This window comes from Thamnophis elegans, chromosome 10, assembly GCF_009769535.1.
Source record: "Thamnophis elegans isolate rThaEle1 chromosome 10, rThaEle1.pri, whole genome shotgun sequence".
NCBI lineage: Eukaryota > Metazoa > Chordata > Lepidosauria > Squamata > Colubridae > Thamnophis > Thamnophis elegans.
The window spans coordinates 60,244,985-60,264,557 of NC_045550.1; the positions used below are offsets into that span (position 1 = coordinate 60,244,985).

The 19,573-nt window shown below is 41.1% G+C and overlaps 1 protein-coding gene across 2 annotated transcripts in view; it reads left to right on the forward strand.

The window, feature by feature from the left end:
* PIK3CA (phosphatidylinositol-4,5-bisphosphate 3-kinase catalytic subunit alpha) overlaps positions 1–5,594 on the forward strand; it is a 43,582-nt gene extending 37,988 nt beyond the window's left edge. Inside the window, exons 22-23 of one of the 2 annotated variants that reach the window (XM_032225255.1) lie at positions 1,421–1,572; positions 3,021–5,594. In XM_032225255.1, the coding sequence (XP_032081146.1) occupies positions 1,421–1,572; positions 3,021–3,291 (423 nt within the window). In that variant the 3' untranslated portion in view covers positions 3,292–5,594. The remainder of the gene's footprint in view (positions 1–1,420; positions 1,573–3,020) is intronic. The other variant, XM_032225256.1, reaches the window with a different exon arrangement.
* The last annotated feature ends 13,979 nt before the right edge of the window (positions 5,595–19,573 follow it).

The window sequence follows — 19,573 nt, forward strand, 5'->3', positions numbered from 1 at the left end:
GAGTGCTAATCTTATAGAATTATTTTGTACCCTGACATATGGACTGTAAAACCAGAGCAGGTACAGCAGAATAACAGAGTTGGAAGGGACCTTGAAGGTCTTCTATTCCAATGCAGTGGAGTACCCCAAGGCTCTGTTTTAGGCCCAGTACTCTTCAACATCTTCATCAATGATTTGGATGAGGGGATAAATGGGGAACTGATCAAATTTGCAGATGACATCAAGCTGGCAGGAATAGCCAGCACTCCAGAAGACAGGCTTAAGATACAGAAGGATCGTGACAAACTTGAACATTGGGCACTGTCTAATAAAATGAAATTCAATGGTGAAAAGAGTAAGGTTCTACATTTAGGCAAGAAAAACGAAATGCACAGGTACAGTATAGGTGGTACCTTGCACAATAGTAGTAACTGCGAGAGGGATCTTGGAATCCTAGTGGACAACCATTTAAATATGAGCCAGCCATGTGCAGCAGCTGCCAAAAAAGCTGGTTTGCTCTGAGGGTCGTTTTGACTGCTCCAGAGGCTTCAGGGAAGCCTCCTGAAGGTCCCTGAAGCCTTTGGAGCGCTCAAAACGACCCTCAGAGCAAACCAGAAGTGACTTCCAGTTTGCTCGGAGGGTCATTTTGCCTGCTCCGGAGGCTTCAGGGAAGCCTCCTGAAGGTCCTTGAAGCCTCCGGGGGGCGGGGAGGCTGTTTTCGCCCTCCCCATGCTCCTAAAAATCCTCTGGAGCCTGGGAAGGGCGAAAAAAGCACGCAAAAAATGGGGGGAGCGCCTGTAGTGCACGCATGCACATTGCATTATGGGTGTGGCACGCCCCTACACGACCCCCCCTGCGCTCCCCCCCACTTAGGGCACGTGAGCCAAAAAAGGTTCGCCATCGCTGGTATAGGGTTTCCTGCCTAGGCAGGGGGTTGGACTAGAAGACCTCCAAGGTCCCTTCCAACTCTGCTATTGTACTGAATTGTATTGTATTGTAACCCCCTGCTCATGCAGGAAGTCCTATATCATTTCAGACAAAAGGTTGCCCAATCTCTTCTTAAAAACTTGCAGTGTTGGAGCATTCACAACATCTGGAAGCAAGCTGTTCCACTGATTAATTGTTCTAACTGTCAGGAAATTTCTCCTTAGTTCTAGGTTGCTTCTCTCCTTGATTAGTTCATTGCCTCTTGCCTCTTGTCCTGCCTTCAGGTGCTTGGGAGAATAGGTTACCCCCCTCTTCTTTGTGGCAGCCCCTGAGATATTGAAAAACTGCTATCATGTCTCCCCTAGTCTTTCTTTTCATTAAACTAGAAATACCCAATTCCAGAAACCATTGTTTATATGTTTTAGTCTCCAGTGCCATCTTTCTTGCTCTTCTCTGAAAATTAACATTTGGTCTTTGTTCACATTAATAACAATCTGAAATATATTCTCCGTAGCTATTTCATATTGATTTTGGGCACTTTTTGGATCACAAAAAGAAGAAGTTTGGTTACAAACGGGAGCGTGTGCCATTTGTCTTAACACAAGATTTCTTGATAGTGATTAGTAAAGGAGCACAAGAATGTACCAAAACAAGAGAATTTGAAAGGTGAGTAAGCTGGAATAGAAATGCTATTTGGTCTGACCAAATTTCTGCTGCAGGGCGGTGCAAAAACATGCATTATGTGTTATAGAGAAAACAGTATTAGGGTTGCCTTGAGTTTTCCTGAATAAAAACATTGGGCCCAATTTTCAATTACACTTTCTAGAAAATAATTACATATGCCTATGAGTCACTGTTGTTATTGTAATAGGGGGAAAAAGCAGGTTAGAAGCCAAATGGCAGCAGTCTGCCCTATGATCACAGAGAGATTTCCACCAAAAAAATGTTACCAAATACTGAAGGTATCCTTCTTATCTTTCAGTTAAACTATTGTACTTTGCCTTACATGTGGCTGTCCTTGAAGGGAATTCAAGAGTTTACCTATCACGAGAATATTTGGCATAATACAATTGCACTTACTCTGTAGAAGATGCACATAATTGAAGCTGTTGGTGATTTATGGTTTAAGTCCTTCATATTTTTAGGAACTTCTTCTCCAAGTAGAACCTGCTCATTCTAGATAGTTTAGCTAGGATAAGAGTATTTATAGTGCAGGTACCGACTCCTCAAGGGAATTGGGGGCACAGAAGGCGACTTCTTCTCAGCCCCTTCAGTGTAGAACAGCTTATCTTCTTATCCTTTAGAAAATAGTAAAAATAGTTCTGCTGTACATTGTTTTTGAAAGCAAAGTTTTTTAATTTGGCACAGCAATTCAGATATTTTCATTTCATATATTACATGTCATTTTTATACTGTAAGCCACCTAGACAACATAGAAATTACCAAAATAACTATGGTGGTAATTATGATGGTGATGAACCAATCTAGCATCAGCTTCATAAATAAGCCTTCCTCCATGAACAATTTGCGGGTGGGAAATTTACAAAAACACATCTTGGCCTTATGATCTCTACACTGAAAATTGCAGATGAATTTGGCACCACCCATAAGCCTTATATAAAAATAGCTGTATTTCCTTTTATCTTCCTGTATGTAGTCACATCATAGTTATGCTTATTAATGCTGAACGTGAAGGTTGTTCATTGTGACTATCGTCAAAAGTATAGAGCTGAATAACGCAAACTCTTTCAAGAGTAATGTTTGTTACTTTTACATTTAAAGAAACTGTTTCTGGAAAGATATTCCTTGGAAATTATATATCTTTTGGCAATCAATATGTCTCCAGATGTGTTGACTTACAGCTCCTACAGCTTTAACTCAAATGATTTGATTGCGGGATGACTTAGAATTTGAGGAATTGTAATCCAGAATGAGTGAATACTACTCACTCATTCTGGATTACAACATACTATAAAATTGTTTTCCTTAACATTCGAACAAAATTTTGTCATCCAGATAATCTTTTTAAACAGAAGGATGCCTATGTATTTGTTGGCCTGATCGCAAGTTGTTGTTAATCTGATAGGGTGGTGTGTTTTCTTTCTCTTTTCAAGGTTCCAAGAAATGTGTTACAAGGCCTACCTAGCGATTCGACAACATGCCAACCTCTTCATAAATCTCTTTTCCATGATGCTTGGTTCAGGGATGCCAGAACTACAGTCTTTTGATGACATTGCATATATACGCAAGACTCTTGCGTTGGACAAAACTGAACAAGAAGCACTTGAGTATTTCATGAAGCAGATGAATGATGCTCATCATGGTGGTTGGACAACAAAAATGGACTGGATCTTCCACACAATCAAGCAGCATGCCTTGAACTAAAGAAAAGACAATGAAAAACTGATAAGCCTAGTTTTTTTGGCTGTTCCACTGCACTGTTGTCTCAACAGCTTAAAAAAAAAAGCCTTGTTGCATCACAGTTGCACAAACCAAGGGCAGGGTTTGAACTTCCAACAAGGTTAAAGATGCAAAGTTATTTAAATAAAACATTTGTAGTGTTTTGAACACTATAAATCATGCATTTCAACATGTAACTTTCCTATATGTGTAGTTGTGTTATGCCTTAAGTGTAAGAAGGTAAACTTGGAGATTTGTTCAACTTGGTTTATTTAACTGGGGATTTATGCCAGCATAACAGCCCAATCTTTCATATGTCCAGTCTTTCACATAGTGGAAAAAAAAGGATTCAGATAAGTTACAGAATAATGAAAAGAAGGAAAGTTTAGCAATTTTGTTCATTGTTTCTAAAAGAGCTTTCTTCTCCCATGAACTGTACTCAGTTAAAAAAAAAATAGAGGGGATGGTGCCTTTATAATGTCAGATAAATTTGTGGATTTAAGAGTAGTGGTTTTTCTTAGGTTTTGGAGTTTGGATTTTATTTTATTTTTTCTAACCTAAACCTCAAAACATTTTCCCGCATGCTTTCCAGAGCCTAAAAAAAAAAGAGGTGAGTTATTAGAATTAAAAATTATTTTTATAAAGGTTATTTATATAACAGAAACTTATTAATATATATGTATATATATATATATATATTTCTTTATGTTGATTTTCTGTCATTTTAATTTTACAGACCACTTCTTTGTCTAACAGATTTATATAAACCACTAGACTGATGCAGTGACTTGTAGGATCAGAGTTAAAGAATACTGTGCTGTTCCGGGCATGGTTTCTCTGTGTGTAGCAAATTCTGACTTTAGAACCAGCTCAAATGCAGAACTATGGGCACTGCAGAACATATTTTTACTACATCCGGGGATTTGTTCAGCGCTTGCTGAGTAGATTTTGAGACCTCTCTGTGGCAAGTTGAGCAAAGCTGGATATGTATGCCTACAGTTCATATATTCAGAAGGCTGCTTAGGTTCGGCAGCTGTACAGAGTCTGTACTGGCATTAGGATGAGGTCAGGGCCTGCAATTCCTTGTCTGTGCCGTCACAAAGGGGAAGGGGGAAATCTTTTGAAACTGGTAACACTTGCTTCCAAATAAATACGACTTGTGATCAGAATGCTCAATTTCCATTGTCTACAACTGCCTTTTCTACCTTTCCATTTGCCAAATCTGTTGGGCTACAGCTGCTGTCCTCCCTATCCAGTAGAACTAATCGCTTTGTAGTGGGAGTTATACCCAGACATATCTGGAGAGTGCCAAAATGGTCAATAATAAACATGTTTAAATCCTAAAGTTTTATCTGAACTCGAGCACATTTGCTGAAATTCAAATGGTAAAGTTAAGCTAAGTGGAATCTAGAAATCTTTTGACTTATTTTAAGCTTACCCAAAAGGGAACATTATATATTTACAACATTCTTATAAAAGTTTGGGATAAATCTTAATACCTGTGGTTAACATAGTCAGAAAATAACCTTGAATAGACTGAGAAACAATTGGATGAAAAGGGGAAAACTTGTGTCTTCAGCATCCTAACCAAAGTAATGCCACAAAGTTTGTTTCCATTGGTAACTGAATGTTTTATAAGAAGATCTGTCTATGGAAGTAGAAACTGATTCGTCTTTATGCTAGTTTTGATGCATTAGAATGACATAAGATCTTTCAGATCTTCCTAAAAATAATCTCAGGCAATGCTCTTTAAAAGATATTGGGGTATCTTGATTATTTTTAACTTGCCTTCCACCTCTCCCTTGGCTTTCCTTCCTAGACTGCTGGAAAGGAATTGCTTAATTAGAATAACCAACAAACTAGAAATAATAATATAAATCTGATTGTTAAACAGTCTTCAGACTGCTACATAATTTGCAGCATGCAGAACTAACCAACCAATATTTTCTAGATATGTTTGTGCCTGTGTATACCATATGTCTTTATTGCAATATGAAAGTTATAAAAAAATTGGCATCAACCAGCATAGTGACTGGTACAAATTGTTCCATAAATATTTTTTTATAATATTGTGTATCCTGAGCCCAAAAACCTAAGATGCCATTTCTTTTATACTAATGTTATCTCACTGAGTTCACAGGATTTGAAAATGTTCCTGAAATCTGGATATTTGATCACATTTGCCTCCCCCCAAAAAATAGGTATTATTCAGAGTGCAATATAATTCGAATATGGTGTTCTGACAGTAGCTAGTAGAATATAACAAATAAATGTGTATAGAAAGTAAACGGTTAAGAGGCTATTTTTGTTGAACAATGTAAACATTCGTTATCTGTTAGTAATTGCATCTTTAATTTATTTTATAGATACAGATAACACAGGTCTGCAACTAAAAAGCTGTTTGATTATTTTCATCTAATTTCCATGTATTTTGGTGTGCTGAAAACAAATAAAATACTGAAAAAACTCCTAGACACAACATGCAAAATTGTCTTCAAATTTACTAATTTTTTTTAAAATTTTGATATTTTTTTATATTACGGGTTTTTAACCAAATTTAAAGTCCAAATTACTATTAATTAATTCACATAAGTGCATTTAAGATATAAAATGCTAAAAAAAACTTAAAGGGTTTGTCTGAGTTATGTAAAAAAATATAACACTCTAAATCTGATGGTCAGCAATATACATAAGCAAGATTTAAGTCTGTGCTTCTAATGGTAGAAGGGGTTAATCTTTCCTGAAGAATCCAGTGGGAGGGAGACACAGGGCAGATAACAGCATCTCCTGTCAGTGCAGGGGGTGTGGCCACTGTGACCTCTTGTGTACAGACACAGAGCTGCTCTCTCCTGCATGCCACACTTGTGCACGAATCATCAGGTTCTTGGTTCAAGGCTGTTCATACTTTTTCATGGCAATTCATGTTAGCTCGTCATTCTTCAACCTCTCTGTTATGACTCTGCGAAAGTGTATTAATTTGCCAGTCAGTTTCTGTTTCATCTGTGGTGAATATACAGTGTTGAAGCAACAGCAGAATATTACAGACTTTGTGAAAAAAAAGTATATTTTGCATAATTTGGACTAAAAATTGGAGATCAAGATAAAGTTTGGGCGCCTCATAAAGATTGCAAACGGTGTGTTGAGGACCTCTGAAACTGGTTCAAGGGTAAGAAAAAATCTTTCCGTTATGGGATTCCTATGGTATGGTGAGAGCAAAAGAACCATAGTGATGACTGTTACTTTTGTTCATGTGATGTGAAATGGTTTAATTCCAAATGGAAGCATTCCATTTCATACCCCAATCTTCACTCAGCAGTTCGTCCCATCCCCCATGGCACAGATATACCAGTACCCAAGCCCCCTGCTATCTTGGAAGAGATATCTAGCTCCGATGAAGGTGAAGTCATACCTGAACCAGATGACGAATCAAGTTCTGACTTTGAAGATGATGCAAGACCAAAATTGTTTTCTCAGGAGGAGATGAATGATTTGGTAAGAGACATCTTCCCAAAGATGCCTCTTGAGTTACTCGGATCAAGGCTGAAAAGCAAGAATTTATTGTTGCCAGGAGTGTCATCTTCATGGTTCAGACATTGTGAAAGGAGTTCGTTCCTTACTTCGCCCAGGAAGACAAGTTGGTTTATTGCATCAATGTCAAAGGTCTGATGGGTCAATTTAAAATCCAATATGATTCAGAGCAATGGCATCTTTTTATAGATTCTTCAAAAAGAAGTCTCAAAGCAGTTTTACTCCACAATGGTTTTTATGCTTCCATACCTGTAGGTCATTCCGTACACTTGAAGGAAACCTATGAGAACTTGTAATTGGTTCTTCGTAAACTTAAATATGAAGACTATGGTTGGCAAGTGTGTGGGGACTTGAAGGTCTTGTGCATGCTGCTCGGGAAACAAGCTGGGTATACCAAATACTCTTGTTTTCTGTGTTTATGGGACAGTCGAGACCGACAAAATCACTGAACCAAGAAGAGTTGGCAGCTGAGAGTGCTAAGAGTCGGTGTAAAAATTGTCCTCCGAGAAACTTTGGTACCTTCCCATAAAGTTCTTCTACCACCTCTCCACATAAAATTGGGATTGATGAAGCAATTCGTAAAATCACTTCCAAGAGATGGAGAATGCTTCAAATACTTGGTCACCAAGTTTCCATGCCTGTCGGAGGCAAAATTGAAGGAAGGTGTGTTTGTCAGACCAGACATTAGAAGGCTTATAGTTGATCAAAAGTTTGTCAATACTATGATGAATCCTCAAAAAGGGTGGATTGCATTTAAAGAAGTAGTACAGAAATTTTTAGGCAATAACAAAGATCCTGATTACAAAAAGATCGTCAGAAGAATGCTGAAAGCATTTCAAGCTTTAGGTTACCTGATGAGTTTGAAAGTGCATTTCCTCCAGTCCCACCTTGACTACTGTCCTGAAATTTTGGGAGCTGTGAGTGAGGAACAAGGTGAACGATTCCACCAATCGTTTAAAGAGATTAAAGAGATGGAAAGGAGATACCAGGGAAATTGGAGCATTACAATGATGGCAGACTACTGTTGGATGCTTCAGAGAGACATTCCAGATGCTACTCACGAGCGTAAATGCACCAAGAGGAGCCTCACAAGGAAGATGAATCGAGTTTAGTGTGTGTAGGTTAGCTCATTTCAGTTAAAAAAAGGATTTTCATGAAAATATTGTAATAAAACTTTAATTTTATAAGTCTATTTCCATTTATTTTGAGGTATTGCCTTATTTAACATAGTTACCTAAGTTGTCAGGAAACGTGATATCCTATGACATAATGGAGGTCATTTTCAGATTCAGTGCACCAAAAAACAAAGATTACGTGGAATAACCAAAACAGCTCTCGAAAAAAAAATTTTTGCAGACCTGTGTAATGTGTGTGACAATTATGCACAGCTCCTTGGAAAAAATCATAAATCCAGACATATTGAAAGCTAATGTTGGTACAGATGATACCACAGGGCAGGAAAGAGGAATTTCCCACCTTCCTAATGTTTATGAACTATAATACCTACATTTATTCATTTATTGTTTATTTTACTCTTTGTGTATTTAAACAATTTACATGTTTGCTTAAAATATCCCTAATCATTGATCATTTAAGGTAGAGTTGCTTAGGAACCATAATTTTACAATAAATACCTGCACAGTCATTGGATCCCTTAACCTGCATATAGCAATAGCAATAGCAGTTAGACTTATATACCGCTTCATAGGGCTTTCGCCCCTCTCTAAGCGGTTTACAGAGTCAGCATATCGCCCCCACAGTCTGGGTCCTCATTTCACCCACTTCGGAAGGATGGAAGGCTGAGTCAACCTTGAGCAGGTGAGATTAGAACCGCTGAACTGCAGATAACAGTCAGCTGAAGTGGCCTGCAGTACTGCACCCTAACCACTGTGCCACCTCGGCTCCACCTCATATATAATTGTGGAAACCTGGAAGTGGAGTAAAAATATTTCTTGGGTTATCTGGACTACCTTTCAGCATTTTGATATTTGTCTGAGGCATAATCTATATGCAGTTAGGATTCACCCACCTGCTACAAAAAAGTACCATTAATTCTATGCCTTTGATTTGTATTCCCCCGCTCCCCCCAAAAAGAAAATTCCTTCATGCTATATGGTAAGTTGAATGTGAAAACAAATACTTCAAAAACATCTCAGAAATTACCAACTGACCATTGCAATCACAAAACATCCTAAGTAAACCAAAAGATTCAACAGCCCCTGGAGGAAAAACAGGAATCATCCACACTATACAATGTAAGGACTGCCACAGCCACTATGTAGGACAAGCCAGCAGTCAGAAGACATGATGAAAATTCTTTAATTTTGCAACATACGGATAGAGTTACCCGTATATACTCGAGTATAGGCCGACCCGAATATAAGCCGAGGCACCTAATTTTACCACAAAAAACTGGAAAAGTTATTGACTCGAGTATAAGCCTAGGGTGGGAAATGCAGCAGCTACCGGTAAATTTCAAAAATAAAAATAGATACCAATAATGTTTTTGAATATTTATTTCAAAGAAAAACAGTAAACTAGCGGTGTATTCAATGAAATACTTCACTCACCTCATGATGCTGATGTCCCGCTGTGATGATGATGTCCCGTGCAGCCGCGGGAGCGATGTCCCGCCTCCTATGACACACGGCACAGTGATTCCTATCATTGGATCACTGTACCAGAGGAGGTGGGACATCGCTATGTGGCTGCTTGCCATAACGAGGAGGTGGGACATCATTGCAGAGCAGCAGGAGGGAGAGGAAGGGGAATCGTAAGACAGCCCTGCATTACATTAGAACATGAGGAGGGGGGATGGTGCGGTGCGTGCTGCGCGGCAAACTGACACAGAGGGATGGGAAACTCACAGGGGCGCCGGGCCATTCACGAGTGTCACCCAGCGGCATGGCCCCGCCCCTTTTTCTCCTCCATTTCGGGCAAATTTTTCACTGACTCGAGTATAAGCCGAGGCGGCTTTTTTCAGCCCAAAAAGTGGGCTGAAAAACTCGGCTTATACTTGAGTATATACGGTAACTGTAGTTTCCATTGGGACACTGTGACCATCCTAGACCAAGCCAAGTCCAAAACTGCAAGAGAATTCTTGGAAGCCTAGAAGACAAACCAGCCATCAATAGGCACATCTATATACCATCCAAAAGAGACAATCAACAAGACAAAAAAACAAAAGACCAGAACACCTCCACACCAGCAATCAACACCCAGATGAGCAGAGATTAACATCATGCTTATCATTAGAGACCAATAATCAAGAAACAAATATTACCCCAATCAAGGAACTGCCAAACAAGCTAACAGTAAACAGCCTGACCAAAGAACCACCAAGTTTTCTCCCAACAACAGAGCAAGATACTGTAAAATGAGAACAAACCTCACTCCCTAGTAGCACTGATTATATTACCCAGTTTTGGGTGATGGAACATCTGCAAGAAACAACCAAGCTCTGAGAGGATCAAGAACCCCTCAAAACAAATCGACTTTCAAAAGCAAAATTTAATATGGTATTCTGGACTAGAAGGTTGTTAATCTATTTTTAGGTATCTAAAATTACAACTTTTCTTTCTTAGTCAATGTCTCCAGTGGCTGCAAAAGATCCTTATTTTGCATTACTGTTCAGTTGTGATTAGGTTTGTTTCTTTAATAAAACAGATACAAACTGTCTTTAGGAATTATTTATTTAAATGCCATGATGTGCCTGTTCCTACAAAGACAAGAATCATGCTAATCATATTCCCTGTGATATTTTGTGGAAGCAAAAGTTGAAGAAGCTGGATAGAAAGATGGACATCCTTAAAAGTTGGTGTTGAAACTGCTGGAAATATCCTGGACTGCCAAGAAAAGAAATAAATGGATTAATAAACCAACCCATAGTTCTGTCCAGAGGCACAAATGACCAGCTCAAATTATCCTTCCAGCACATGTTGAGACTTATCTCGTTGGGAAAAGTGGAAGGAAAGGTGAAGACAAGCAGGAACAAAGTGATTAGACTCAGTAGCAATGAGTAAAATTAGTGGATCAGAGGAATACTCTTCATATAATGTACTTGGACTTCAGTAAGGCATTTGATAAAGTAGACCATAACCTACTACTAGATAAAGTAGTTCTCTGTTGAAAGAGCTGAAAGGCCAGGTTAAGAACAAATTATGGAGAAACGGTTGCTAAGAAGTAACAAAGACCCATACATCTAATGTGGCATGTATGTATTTGCTTTATAGGAATAATGAAAATTACCTTATACCAAACTAGATATTCTATGTGCTTAAGTATTTTACTTACAGTATTTTACTTACAGTATTTTTTTTTTTACTAGTATACCGGATGTATCCAGGATTCTTTACATCTTTATCTGGAAACACCAGGAATTGAACCTATGAATTTTCTACAGGTCATTGCAGCTCTGCCGAACTAGAGCTCTTTCTGATCATAATGTATTTTTATCTATCATAAGAGTTGTGTTCTACTTTTGTACACTGATTGACAGCATTTTTACTTAGGAAATTATACATAAGTGCTTGAAAATATAGCTCTCCCAATATTAAATGATCAGTTATAACCTATAATTTGCTTTCTGGTGAAGGATTATTTTGCGTAAAATATATAATATCTACTGAAAATCATTATAAAACTGGTTTGACTTCCACTTTCCCATTTGGTGTTCCAGTGAACATAAGTATTTTACGGGCACTCTAAGTGCAGTTTAAAATTTGACATATATTATTGTGATATAGTGTCACATTATCACAGTTCTCAGTATTTTTTAAATAATATTTTAATTCCTTAATGCTGTTACAGTAACCCGTTTAAGGACTAAAAGGCAGTATTGAGATGTATGTAGGCATCGTAAGCAATAGTAAAGATTATCCTGGCTACAGTTTAATTTTAAAACAAAAATGAATGTTAGAGTGGTATTATTGTCTTTGAATATTCCATTTGATTTTTAAAAGTTTCCTAGAAAAATAATTACAAAATGTGATTTAAATTTCATTTCAGTTACAGCAATAGATATTACAGGTAAATTTTGACATACAACATAGTCCTGGAGCCTGTCCAGTATGATTGTAAATCATAATCATAAAATGGATTGGTCATATGACCAACCTGAGTTTGTAACACTTTGTGGTCATTAAGCAACAGTGGTTGTAAAGTAGCCACCATGGTCATTAAGTGAACTAACCAGGATATATTGAGCAAAACATCAATATAATATACTTTGACTATGTGCAAATAACTCCTGGAGAGATGCAAAGAGCCATTCTCCAGGAAATTAGTCCAAACCAGTACTATCCCACCCCTGGTATTAAGAGCTAGGCTTTTTCATAGTAAACACCTTTTTCAAGTCAAATTGATGCCAAGTGAGTTTCCATGAAGTTTTCTTGGCAACAATACAGAAATTGTTTGCTACTGTTTTGTTCCTGGATGGATGGATAGATGGATGGATGGATGGATGGATGGATGGATGGATGGATGGATGGATGGATGGATGGACGGACGGACAGACGGACGGACGGAAGGACGGACGAACACTTCCCAAACTAGTCTCCAGTCTTGGAATCCCTGAGTCTTTCCATTAACCTTTAAAGAGGCCTGACCTTGATTAGCAAGCCCAGACAGGAACAGCTTGGTACTGCTACCTGTTGAGACATTTTCATATTGGTAAAAACAATTCCAAAATTAAAGAACACACAGAGAAAATTTGGAGGGAATAATCTGAATTTTAAATGATGTTCCAGGGATGGTGAGATCTTGCACATTACTGGAGATCTGTAAAGAAAAATGACAGACAAAAACATGATAAAATTGAAAGTTTAGGGAAGAAAAATTATTCAGCAAGGCAATTGTGCAAAAACTGAAGCTTCCAGGCATAGTAAACTCAATTCTGACAGCCCTTTGATATCCAGAAATACTATGAAATATTTGTAATAAATTACCTTGTTATATAGACCGCTAAGAAGCACACTAGAGCAGTGTTTCTCAACCTTGGCAACTTGAAGATGTTTGGACTTCAACTCCCAGAATTCCCCAGCCAGCATTCGCTGGCTGGGGAATTCTGGGAGTTGAAGTCCAGACATCTTCAAGTTGCCAAGGTTGAGAAACACTGCACTAGAGAACCAATCTAGTGTAGTGGTTAAGGCCTCAGGCTAGAAACCAGGAGACCATGAGTTCTAGTCTTAGGCCTCAGGCACAAGGCTACCTGAGCCGGTCATTTTCTCTCAGCCCTAGAAAGGAGACAATGGCAAACAACTTCTGAAAAATCTTGCCAAGACACCTGCAGGGATTTGTCTACCATGTTTCCCACAAAACAAGACAGGGTCTTATTTTCTTTTGACCCCCAAAATAAGCACTTGGTCTTATTTTCAGGGTCAGGGGTGGGTTCCTGCCAGTTCTAACCTCTTATACAGAAGAGGTTCCACAAATCTACAGTGATGTTTAGAACCGGTTCCAGTTCCCTCCCCCCGCCCGTCCGCACATCATCAAGATGAAGAGCGAGAGGAGGAATTCTGGGAGTTGAAGTCCACAAGTCTTAAAGCTGTCAAGTTTGAACACCCCTGGGGTTTTTCCTAAAGGGTTAGGGGTGCAAGGGTCTTGTAACATGACAGCTTTAAGACTTGCGTGCTTCAAATGCCAGAGTTTCTGAGCCAACATTTTGGTTGCTAAGCAAGAGCGTTGTTAAGTGAGTTTCACCACATTTTACAAGTTGGCCACGCCTACCCAGTCACATGGCCGACAAGCCACTCCCACAAAGCAGGCCACACCTACAGAAGAGGTTCTAAAAAATTTTTAAACCCACCACTGTTCAGGGCGGTCTTATTATTTTTGAGGCACAAGAGGCAGCGAGCATGGTCACCTCATGGCTGCTGCTGTGTTGCAATATTTTCAGGGAGGGCTTATTTTAGTGCATGTGCTCAAAAGCCTGATTGGGCTTATTATGCAGGGAGGTCTTATTTTCAGGGAAACCGGTAGATAAACTCCAAAAATTAGACATGAAATAAGGGGGGAGGGGCACAAGGGAGTGTATGTAACTATAAGTGCTTGTTAAAAATGTAACTGAATCAAGGCCCTGATCAACAGAGAATTGGGTCTGCAGTTGGGTAATGAATCAGGAGTGAAGAAGGACAAGAGAGCAGTTTCCAAAGCAAAGAGATGCTACAGTGGAGGTGAATGTGCCAGAGTAGGAGAAGCGTGAAGTCCTTGCTGAATGACAGTGTGATCTCAGCTTAACGACTACTGGAACTGTTTTGCCTAACAAACTTCTTTGCTTAGCAATGGAAAGTCCCAACCGAATTAGGGCGGTTAAGTGAGGACCGCCTGTAAGAAGTCAATTTTAACAATTATAGCCATCAAAGTGAATAAAAGGCAGTATCCAAGACCCACTCAACCCCAAATTTGTTATTTGAAAAAAAGCCAAGGAGAAAAAGCTGGCTTTTTCTCTTAGACATGGGAATTAGGAAGGAGAGGGAGTCAATTTTGCTTTCTGGGTAGTAGGATATCTGTTCTGACCCCCTCCTCTGTCCAGTAACGACTGCCGAGACAAGCTTAACTGGAATGTACTTTAATAGCAAGACACCAAAACCTCGGTGGCTGAAAGCCAAGCATAACAAACAGATAAAGACCTTGGCAGCAACTCAGAAAAACTCCGGCAGCAATAAACACAGATAAGGCTTGGCAGCAATCCAGCCTGCCAAGCTCACAGTAATGTCCTCCGACATTCAATCCTGCATTGACTTCTGCAAAGAGGGCCGTGTGCACAAGTAGCTTTTAATAGTCTGGAGAGGAGCCTAATACCACCAGCTGAGTACTATCACCTTCTGTAATTGCGTAATTGTTCCTGACGCCTAGTAGCTCTTCGATGGCGTGCATCCAGGAACAATTCACTACTGGCCTCTGGCTCACTTTCCCTTGTCTCCTCCCTACTGTTCCAAGGCTCAGGTGCCTCCTGTGGCCAACCAGCCTCTCTGCACCCTGCTCAGAGTCGGAACCCTGTCCAGGGTCCTCCACATCCTCCAGAGCCGACTCAGAGGGCCCCTCGCTGTCGGAGTCTGGTGGCAGCTCCAACGGCACCTGCTGGGCCACAACAGATTTCTTTCCTGATAAAGCCCTGGTTTGGGTACTCTTAGCAGAGCCAATTCCTCAGATAAGAAAATGCTAAAATGTAATAGCAATAGCACTTAGACTTATGTGCCACTTCACAGGTCGATAAAATGAGGACCCAGATTGCTGGGGACAATATGCTGACTCTAAACTGCTTAGAGAGGGCTGTAAAGCACTGTGAAGCGGTATATAAGTCTAAGCACTATTGCTATTTATAGACCTCTCTATACATACGTTTACAGAGTCAGCATATTGCCCCTCCAACAATCTGTGTCTTCATTTTACCAACCACAGAAGGACGGAAGCCTGACTCAACCTTAAGCTGCTGGGAATCAAACTTCTGGCAGTAAGCAGTCTGCAGGAATTAGCCTGTATTCTAACCGCTGTGCCACCATGGCTCACATCACCAGTTCTTCAGTATCTGGAATACAGAGGTGGGTTCCTACCAGTCCGCACCTATTTGGTAGAACCGGTTCATCAAATCTACCGAACCGGTTAGAAGAGGTTCCACCAGTGGACCCGGAAAGCAGGCCACACCTACAGAAGAGGTTCCAAAATTTTTTGAAACCCACCACTGGTCCTTGGATATGATTATTCTACACTATCATGCTCATATTTATAAAACTCAGTGCCTCTGTGAAAGATAAGGATGACTACTACGTTTGTGGTGCAATCAGAACATTGCGTGTGTTGAAGTTGTTTTAGCGCAAACCAAAGATGCCTTTTAAAAAACAAGTTTACCTCATATTCTTATTCATGCCAGTGCTGTGTGAGAGGTAATTTAAGGTGGTTCTGACAAGTGTCGTCGGCATCTTCATATCCGGTCACATGGGCAGCAAGCCTCTCCCATCCAGTCACATGGATGGTAAGCCACTCCCACAAAGGCCACACCCACAGAGTAGGTTCGAACAATTTTTGAAACCCACCACTGCTGGAAGATCAAGTCTCTAAAGCTATAATGGCGACAGCCAGCACTACAAAACTAAGGAAATCTGGCACTTTCTTCTCTGAGCTATAAAATGAGATGAGTTATCCGAGTTTCCCAAATATATCTCTCTGGACACACAGGAAAAGTACACACATTGCAGCGTACCCAGTTGCGACGGGATCCAGAACCCATCACTGTTCTATGTCCTTCACTGGTGTTAGGATTTTATTTATTGGTATCTTGCCATTATTATTTCTACAAATAACTCAGGGTGGTTTAAATATCCACCACATTCCCCTCCTCCAATCTTCTTTAATGCAAATTTTTTTAGAACCTCTTCTGTAGGTGTGGCCTGCTTTGTAGGAGTGGCTTGCTGGCCATGTGACTGGGTGGGAGTGGCTTGCCCGCCATGTGACCGGGTGGGCATGGCCAACTTGTCAAATGTGGTGAAACTCACTTAACAGCGCTCTTGCTTAGCAACCAAAATGTTGGCTCAGGAACTCTGGCGTTTGAAGCACGCAAGTCTTAAAGCTGTCAAGTTACAAGACCCTTGCACCCCTAACCCTTTAGAAACAAAACCCCAGGGGTGTTCAAACTTGACAGCTTTAAGACTTGTGGACTTCAACTCCCAGAATTCCTCCTCCAGTCATGTTGGCTCAGGAACTCTGGCATTGAAATGTGCAAGTCTTAAAGCTGTCAAGTTACAAGACCCTTGCACTCCTAACCCTTTAGGAAAAAAAAACCAGGGGTGTTCAAACTTGACAGCTTTAAGACTTCAAGGTTTAGATAGGACTCTTAGAAGTGAGTGGGGCGATTGGTGAGCCAGCCAATCAGTGAGCGGCGGGCGGGGCAAACGTGGTGCGGATGGGCAGGGCGAGGGAGCTGGAAGCGGTTCTAAACAGCACAGTAGATTTGTGAAACGTCTTCTATAGAAGAGGTTAGAACTGGCAGGAACCCACCCCTGGTTGATGGAGACTGTCTGGTCACCCAACTGGCATTCATGACTAAGGCAAGACTAGAACTCACAGTTTCCCGCTTACTAGCCGGGTGCTTAAATCACTAGACCCAGCTGGAATATGAATTATTTCTTTTAATAAATCTCAAATTTGCTTGATATTGTGGGGCCCTTGGCAATCTCTGAGCTTGAGGGTTTTTTTCATGCAGATGTTCCACTACCCAACAAGGTAACATCATCAGTTCTAGAAGCAAATGACGGTGGCTTGACATTGCCTTGGCATGTTGTAGATGCTGCACTGAGGTTTACTCAACAAACCATTGTTAAAGCAAACTGTTATGGCCCGCCAGTGGCCAGTGGAGGAGGCAGCAGATTTGGACAGTGAAGAGGTTGGGGAGGACCAGTCTTGGAGTCTGGGGAAGGCTCGGACGAGGGCAGAGATGGGGCCAGGGCTGACTGACAGTTATCAGCTGCCTTCGGAGTCAGACATCAGTGAGGCAGACGAACAGCTGGAGCCTGTTCCCGGTGTGCGCATGCACAGAGTTGCCAAATGAAGGGAACAGCTAAGGAACAGGGGTCGACTTGGGAGTAAAGCCACAGGTGGACGGTGACTGGCCCTTCCCATAGGGAATAAAAGAGGAGCGAAAGGGGAGTGGAGTTTGCAGGAGTCAATTAGTTCATTCCTGCATTCTTGCCAAATATTGTGGCATCTGAAAGATATCGGCCTGGCCACTCTCCAAGCCTGATAAAGGTCGGTAATTGTGAACTACCTTGAAAGACTGTGGGAGAGGAAAGACTTTGCTGGAGAGGAATTCACTGTAAATTAAATACAAGGAGACAAGGACTCTGCTTCCTGCTGCTGGGGAAGCCTAGGTCAGAACACAAACTTTAGCTCACCATAATGCGAGACCCAAAGGCACACTCTTATTCCAAGTCTTCGAGCTTACCTCATGTGATCAGAGTGGTCCTCGGTAGTGCCCATTCAGAACTTCAGGGCTGCTCGAATTGCCTGACAAGCTGCTCTCTTGACTTCTAAAGCTCTTTCTGGTTGGCCTGACTGATAGACTGCTACCTGGACTTGAACTTCTGGTTCTGTCCCATCGTGGTCTAACAACAAATCACAGCAAAAGAACCCATCAAGCAAGCATCTCAGCCAGCGCCGTGCCCGGGCCTCCTGTTCTGCATCCAATCCTGGGTCTGGATCCACCTGCACAATGACTCCAACCAAGGCCACCGGGTTGTAATAGATGCAGTTCTTCAGCTTGTGTAGCATTTCGGCCAGTCGATCCAGTTGGTCCCAAGACTTAAGGAAAGGGGCTCGGCACAGGAAGAAGATGAGCTGGGAGTAGATTCTTTCTTGTTGTCTGGAACAGCCGTTTTCATTCAGGAGCTGAGACCTTTCAGGCCACTGGCTGACAGCTTGATCACAACAGATCACCGAGCTGGTCACGTGGAAAGCTGGTATCGGGAATTTTGCGAACACTTCCTGTCGGAAGTTCTCCACCACCGCCTGGCTTTGCAATTCCCCAAGTAAATGCACGTTGCCCCCCATCATAAATTGAAGGGTCACAAATTCCAACTCCAACTTTTCCTCAAGTGGGAGGTCAGACCTGGTGACCACTGTCAACAGGTCTCTGACTAGTTTTAGACCTGCCTCTTGGCCTTCGTGGTCTTCTTCTGCCGTCCGGCTCTGTCCTGTCCCCACTCTCTCTGTGACTTCTTCCCAGGATCGCCCAGCCTGCCTCAGGATCTTCTTGTGAGGTCCGACTGAAAACCCTCGGAACAAATCTTGGCCTGCCCCAACCAATTCTTCGTTCCTTGTTAGGACTTCATCCGATGGTTCTGTCAATTCTTCTTGTCCGCCTTGAATTTGCTCTTTGATCTTTGGGCGAGCTCCAGCGACAAACTCACAGTCCCTTCCATTCTCCTCTGGGATGTCTCCATTCAGCTCTATGCTATCTTCTGGTATTCCTTCTTCTTGCTCTGGAGTATTTTCCTGGTTGGTTATCTCCAGCTCTGTGATCTGCTCCTGAACTGTTTCATTCATCTTCCTACTCTTCGTTGCAGTGTTTGTCTCTTGGTCTAAAACCACTTGGATTCCTTCTTCCTGCTCCATAACCCTTAGCTTCCTTCCTCCCCCTGATCATTTCTCCAGATCCTCCCAGGTCTGACCTGACTCCTTGTTGCCTAGACCCCACTGGCTGTCTTGTGTCACAATAAGCGCTGACTCACTGATTCATCGGATACTGACTGTGACCAGGTTCATCTCTGTGAAACTTATATTTCCCTTTTCAAACAGCAAACTATTTTTTTTTAACATAATAAAGGGGGAATAAGTCCACCAGAGCTTTTCAGGCTGCATTTATTAACAGGGATAATTCTAAAGCAAAGGCCAACTGGAACAAAGTAAAAATATGGGGCTAATGGAGTTGACTGTTGCAGATTCTATTGTATTCATTTCAGCACCCAAATGAAATCTGCGTAGCAGGGGTGGGTTGCTGTCAGCATTCCTGCTGGTTCGGGGCACAAAAAAATAGAACACATTGCAATAATTAAGGTTGTGCGTAACCAAGCTAAAATTGCCAAATCAAACTAATCCAGGAAGGATTGTAGCTGAAGGGTCATGACTGTAAACGTTGCCACAACCACCATCTGCAAATCCAATCACAGCTGACGATCAAGGACCACCTTCCAGATGCTGTACCTGTTCTTTAAGTTACAGAAAATGCGATCACATCCAATATATAGTA